This window comes from Theropithecus gelada, chromosome 10 (assembly GCF_003255815.1).
Source record: "Theropithecus gelada isolate Dixy chromosome 10, Tgel_1.0, whole genome shotgun sequence".
Classification (NCBI taxonomy): Eukaryota; Metazoa; Chordata; class Mammalia; order Primates; family Cercopithecidae; genus Theropithecus; species Theropithecus gelada.
In genome coordinates, this window is record NC_037678.1 from 91,775,040 (window position 1) to 91,781,559 (window position 6,520).

The 6,520-nt window shown below is 52.8% G+C and overlaps 1 protein-coding gene across 1 annotated transcript in view; it reads left to right on the forward strand.

Moving 5' to 3' along the window:
* INSM1 (INSM transcriptional repressor 1) overlaps positions 1–2,614 on the forward strand; it is a 3,209-nt gene extending 595 nt beyond the window's left edge. The window contains exon 2 of the mRNA XM_025399602.1: positions 216–2,614. Within this exon, the coding sequence (XP_025255387.1) occupies positions 216–1,475 (1,260 nt within the window). The 3' untranslated portion in view covers positions 1,476–2,614. The remainder of the gene's footprint in view (positions 1–215) is intronic.
* The last annotated feature ends 3,906 nt before the right edge of the window (positions 2,615–6,520 follow it).

Below are 6,520 nucleotides of genomic sequence, written 5' to 3' on the forward strand. Positions count from 1 at the left end.
GCGGCGGCGAGGACGGCGACCGCGTGCTGCTGCTCTCGCCTGGCTGCGGGGACGCCCGCGCCGAGCCCCCGGCGCCGAGCCCGGGCCCCGGGCCGCTGCCGCCGCCGCCGCCCGCGGAGCGCGCCCATGCAGCGCTCGCCGCCGCGCTCGCCTGCGCGCCTGGGCCGCCGCCACCCCCGCCGGGCCCGCGGGCCGCGCACTTCGGCAACCCCGAGGCCGCGCACCCCGCGCCGCTCTACAGCCCCACGCGGCCCGTGAGCCGCGAGCACGAGAAGCACAAGTACTTCGAACGCAGCTTCAACCTGGGCTCGCCGGTCTCGGCCGAGTCCTTCCCCACGCCCGCCGCGCTGCTCGGAGGGGGCGGCGGCGGCGGCGCGAGCGGAGCGGGCGGCGGCGGCACCTGCGGCGGCGACGCGCTGCTCTTCGCGCCAGCCGAGCTCAAGATGGGCACCGCGTTCTCGGCTGGCGCCGAGGCGGCCCGCGGCCCGGGCCCCGGTCCCCCACTGCCCCCCGCCGCCGCCCTGCGGCCCCCGGGAAAGCGGCCCCCGCCCCCCGCCGCCGCCGAGCCGCCCGCCAAGGCAGTCAAGGCCCCGGGCGCCAAGAAGCCCAAGGCCATCCGCAAGCTGCACTTCGAGGACGAGGTGACCACGTCGCCCGTGCTGGGGCTCAAGATCAAGGAGGGCCCGGTGGAGGCGCCGCGCGGCCGCGCGGGGGGCGCGGCGCGGCCGCTGGGCGAGTTCATCTGCCAGCTGTGCAAGGAGGAGTACGCCGACCCGTTCGCGCTGGCGCAGCACAAGTGCTCGCGCATCGTGCGTGTGGAGTACCGCTGCCCCGAGTGCGCCAAGGTCTTCAGCTGCCCGGCCAACCTGGCCTCGCACCGCCGCTGGCACAAACCGCGGCCCGCGCCCTCCGCTGCCGCCCGCGCGCCGGAGCCGGAAGCCGCAGCCAGGGCTGAGGCGCGGGAGGCACCCGGCGGCGGCAGCGACCGGGATACGCCGAGCCCCGGCGGCGTATCCGAGTCGGGCTCCGAGGACGGGCTCTACGAGTGCCATCACTGCGCCAAGAAGTTCCGCCGCCAGGCCTACCTACGCAAGCACCTGCTGGCGCACCACCAGGCGCTGCAGGCCAAGGGCGCGCCGCCAGCGCCCCCGGCCGAGGACCTACTGGCCTTGTACCCCGGGCCCGACGAGAAGGCGCCCCAGGAGGCGGCCGGCGACGGCGAGGCAGCCGGCGTGCTGGGCCTGAGTGCGTCTGCCGAGTGCCACCTGTGCCCAGTGTGCGGGGAGTCGTTCCCCAGCAAGGGCGCCCAGGAGCGCCACCTGCGCCTGCTGCACGCCGCCCAGGTGTTCCCCTGCAAGTACTGCCCGGCCACCTTCTACAGCTCGCCCGGCCTTACGCGGCACATCAACAAGTGCCACCCATCCGAAAACAGACAGGTGATCCTCCTGCAGGTGCCCGTGCGCCCGGCCTGCTAGAGCGCGCCCTCCACCCCGGCCCCCCGAACTGTGCCTTCGCTTGGAGACCCACAAAGAGAGTGCGCCCTGCACGCCCCGAACCCCAGTCCGCGCTGTGGGAGCCTCGCCCCCGCCCCCACTGAGTGAAAGTGTCGTCTCCGCTTCTCTCGGTCAGGCGTGACGGTAACCCCATCCTCGTTTTGACTCCTTTTGGAACCCCCACTTTTATGTTGTGTCCCCCCACCTCCCCCATGGCGCAACAGGAGTCAGTCTCTGTACAAGGGAGAAAAGCTGTACGCGTTTGTCTAGTGGTTGGAAGCCTCCCCTTGGCGGGGAGAAGCTGTTTTTCTTGCTAGTATTCGCTGTGTTCATGGTCTAGAAATGCGGTCTACTCGCCTCGCCTACCAATCTCTGCTCTCTATGTATGTAGCGTACGGGTTGTTTTGGGTGAATCTTGAGGAATAAATGCCTTTATATTTCACAGGCTGTAAATTGAACTTCCCACACGATTAGCTTTATTATGGCTTGTGAACTGCTGGAGTCTGGCTTTACCTTTTTGTATGTGAACAAATCAAATTGCTTAAAAAAGAGTTTTCTTTAGTATAGCCACAAATGCCTTGAACTGTTGTCTGGGATTGTTTTGGGGGGGGGGAGGGAGGGAGTGTTCCGAAGATGCTGTAGTAACTGCCTCAGTGTTTCACGTAAGACTTTTTGGTTTGATCATCTTTGTTGAGGTAGGACTATCAGTTCCCTCGAAATGTATATGTTGATTTATGAGTAATTGTTATTTATTCTTTATTTATTTATATTAATTATGAAGATTATGATATTATTTGATTGCAGATTTTTTTGGTGCGCTGCCCCCTCCCCACCCTGCCACTCTTGACATTCCACTGTGCGTTTTAGAAGAGAGCCTTTTTCTAAAGGGATCTGCTTAAAGTTTTAACTTTTATACCTATCTGAGTGAATGACAGACAACCTACCATTTATTCTGCTTCGAGGGTCCCCAGGGCCCTTACAACTGACAGCTCTTACTTTTAAATGCAATCTCTTTTCTACATACATTATTTTCTTAATTGTTAGCTATTTATAGAAAGCTTCAATAGAATTGTTTCAACTGTATAACTATTTACTATTCAAATAAAATATTTTCAAAGTCACAGTGTGGTGCCTGATTTCTGCATCACATGCTTTCAGGATGAATTTAACATAGAGCTTCTGATGGTCTCTTAAAAGCTAACTTTATTTTTTTTTATCAGGAAAGAGGGAACCACCACCATCACCAGGGTGGTGGGTTTTCAGAGCTGAACCTCAGCTGCGGGACTCTGCCCTTCTGGCAGCCTAAGGGTGTAGCCTTGGTAGCGGGTGGCTGAAGCAAGCCTAGTTGGGGTCCTTAATAATGTGCCAGGAGGCGGTTTAGAATGAAGGCCCTGGGCGTCTTTTCAGAGAAATCTAGATCAGTGTCCCTAGGAAGCTGTTCTTTTCACTCCACTTTCATTGAGCAAGTCCTTCATTTCCTGAAAATTTGGGGGTCAGGGTGATAGTAATTCCTCAGATAAATAAAGCCGGGAGTTTTTGTTCCTGAGTCAACTACAAGAAAGGAGAAATGACTTTACCGTTAGATTTGTAAAGCACGGGCAGCAACCCGATTCACATTTGGATGCCATGGGAAGTTAAGCAACTGGGGGAAAGGGTTTAGAAATAATTTTCCAATCAGGTGAGCGGTCTGTTTGGGGGGAAAATGGAACACCATCTGTTTGGGGTATTAAATTTAATAACAGGTAATTACAATGTTTTCCGTTATGTGTCACTCAGCAATTTGAAGAACAATTCTGACTCTCAACAGCGAGTATTTTGGGTTGTTTTCCTCTGTCTTGGAAACAGTTGATGAAGGAGCTGTGCTAAATCTCACAATTGTGCATGTGTGCGTTCCCTTCCTTTTGTGTGTTTTTGCTGTTTTTTTTTTTTTTTTTTCCTGAGGCCCGCTAAATCTAACATTTGCCTGCCAAAGAGATTTTAGAAAATGCACAGTAAAAGGATTTGCATCTCCAAAGAGGAGCTGGAGTGAGGCTGGGAAGGGCAGTCCATGAGGAACTTGGAAGGACAAACTGAGGAAAGAGATGATTTTCAGATTGGGAGCCTCAAGTTTTCTGTGGGACGGGGTTTAGCCAAAGGCTCAGCCAGCAGGACTGTGGAATATTCCTCCCTTTGTGAGGCTCTGGAAACAGCCTTCGAATAACAATGAAGGAGAAACCTCTACAGGTAAGTTGCCTCCAGGACAAATTGCATGTAGCTTTTTATCACTGATGACAACATATTTTACCAGTTTGGAAAATAACAAAAAGCTCAGGGCTGGTACAATAGGAAAGCACAGGGACAGAGCAGCATTTATAACATCCTGAAAACTTTGACTGAAACAAAGAAAAACTCAAATGTGTGGGCTGATAGCTGCTGCTTCTCCCCTCCTGCAACAGTAATACGGGAGCATGGGAGCACTGAAAATATTCTCTCTGAGTTACACCAAACGTTAAAAGATATCCCAAACTGAGGGTCAGAGTATGCACGTTCTCTGGCAATAAAAAGTTTCCTTAAAAACTGGAAGATTAGCTGCATATGGCAAGTCCAGACTCGTCTGCAGGCATGGTAGCTTGTAACTACGTTGGGCTCACTGTGGTTCTCGTCCGTAATCACAAAACATGAATTCATCTAAGATCCACCCTTATGAGGGTAAATATAATTTGGTTGTTCACAAACATGTCCCTTCATCCCCCGTGGAAATTTATTTCAATGGACCAAATATACCTTTTCTAAAATGGAACCCAAAGTATCTATGTGAGATAGTAAATGAAACTATAGTAAATGGAGTTGAAGGCAATGAAACAGTGTAGAAATACACAAACTTGGTCAATTTCTATCATAGTAACACAATATAAGTTAACAAAATATGGGAGGGAATCAGGCTCTCTCCCCTTTTTCTTGCCTCCCTGAATAATATGTTCACAAAGTTCCTATTCAAGAACATCACGTTGAAACTCACACACTTTTTAACAAATCTGTGAAGGAGGCTGTGGGCATTCCGTGTGCTCTGGGGCTGCTGCAAGCTGGGAAGGCCATCCAAGGAAACTGCCCGAGAATCCCATACCATCCCACAGCAGGGATTTGGTGAGAGGCCCAGGGGGTCAGGAAAAGTAGCAAGGTTAAGGAGGGAGGAGCTAAAAGAGGGAAGAAATAAAGGAAGAGATTTGATTTTCGCCAGTGCCTTCACCCTTCTCTACTTCCATACAAATGTGGTATAATAAAAAGCAGAAGGCTGTTCGGCATTCCTTTGGTTCCACAATGAGCCTGTGGCTAGAACAGCTGCACGCCACACTAGTTGAGCCCTTTCTTCAGAGTTACTAATGTCCTCTGGAGGCAGTTCCCTGGTTGCCTGCTTTGCCTTTTCCCTGGAGGCCTGGAAACGCTGGGGTTCTTGCCACCCTCGGAGCAGGAACGCTGTACTGGCAAGAGTCTAACTTGGGTGACTCACTCAGAGGCCTGTGCTTGGAGGCACGCCTTCCTTCTGTGTAGCACCATGGACTAAGTCATCGCACCTTTCAGCTGATCCTGGGCCTGTCGCTGGGTTTGATCTGGGAGTACCCAGATCTTGCAGAACAGAAATGAAGCCAGGAGGCTGGCTGGACTCCAGCTGCACAAGGGCACCTGTGGGCATGTTGGGGTCCTGCAGAGACCTGGGTGTGCAACATCGGCCAGGGCAACACTAGCCACGGGTGGATGCGCCTGGCATGTCCGTGCCCGGATGCTGCCGAGGGGGGTGTGACATTTCTCATCCGCTTCCCTTTGCTCTGTGAGTGGCTGTCTCCTCCCCTAGTTGGGCTGAACTCCACAGCCATCCACAGAGTCTTCAAAACAAAGCAGAAGCGTCTCCTAACCACCCTGAGTGACCTGATAACACTACAGGAATTCTTCATGTATCAACTGTCTTGCAAAAGAGAAAGGGGCCTCGTATAAGGTTGGGCTTTCTGAGGTTGAGTCACTTGGCTTCCTGAAGGCCTCAGTCTCCTCCTCTGTAAACCAGAGATAATACTCCTGGCAGATGCCCTGAGGGTCTCTGGAGCCTTTGTGGGACATTTGGGGAAGACTCCTGAGCCCAGGAGATGAAGGGCAGTGAGGAGCCCAGAGGGACCCGCATTTTTCACTTAGACAGGGGCACTCCTCTTGGCCAGGCATTTTCCATGGCATGGAGGATTCATTCCAAACTCACTGGCCTGTGGCAGGGTTACTTTGAGTGAAACTTGCTTTTTGCAGAACGGACATTCAGGTCTTGTAGAGAAATTTTCTGGCAAATAGACCCAAGGCTAAGTCTATGGACTCATGTATGGGATAAAAATGAGTCCCCCAGTTAGCTTCTGACAGAGCTAGAATTAGTTACAGTTCTTTGATGGCCAGACTAAAGGAACCTGTAATGCTCTGGTAGTTAAAGTTACAAGCGATAGAATTTAGAGATCGAAGAGGAAACTGAGTTGTAGAGAGAAACCCACAGGTGGCAAAACACACCAGTATGAGAACTAACTGAATAGCAACATGCAGGGATCTCAATTCCATCTGATCGTCAAGGAGGTACCAAAGCGGGGAACGCAAAGTGCTGACCTAAAGACACTTGGTTTCTCATCTTCAATGATGGGAACATCTCATGGGTCTTTTGGCAACACAACCCCAAAGTAATAGCCCCTAAATCCCACCCAGGTGAGACAGAGAGCAGCTAAAGTCATCTTCAAGTTCCATCCCGTCATATCTATTGGAGAAACATCGTTTCTCTACTGCCCGCCTGCAACATTAAATGGCCAATAGTCATAGGGAAAGTCTGGTGTATTCATGACTCCTGGGTTCTAATATGGCAATTGTCACTAGCAGGCACATCAGCAACACAAAGACAAGTTCAGCAGTGGGAGGTGGCTCTATAACTTAAGGAGACCTGGTCACAAGTCCCACAAGAGCCCCGTGACCCTAGAATAAAGAACTCTTCACAAACATGCAGAGCCGGAAGACCATCCTCTGATGGGCTGCAG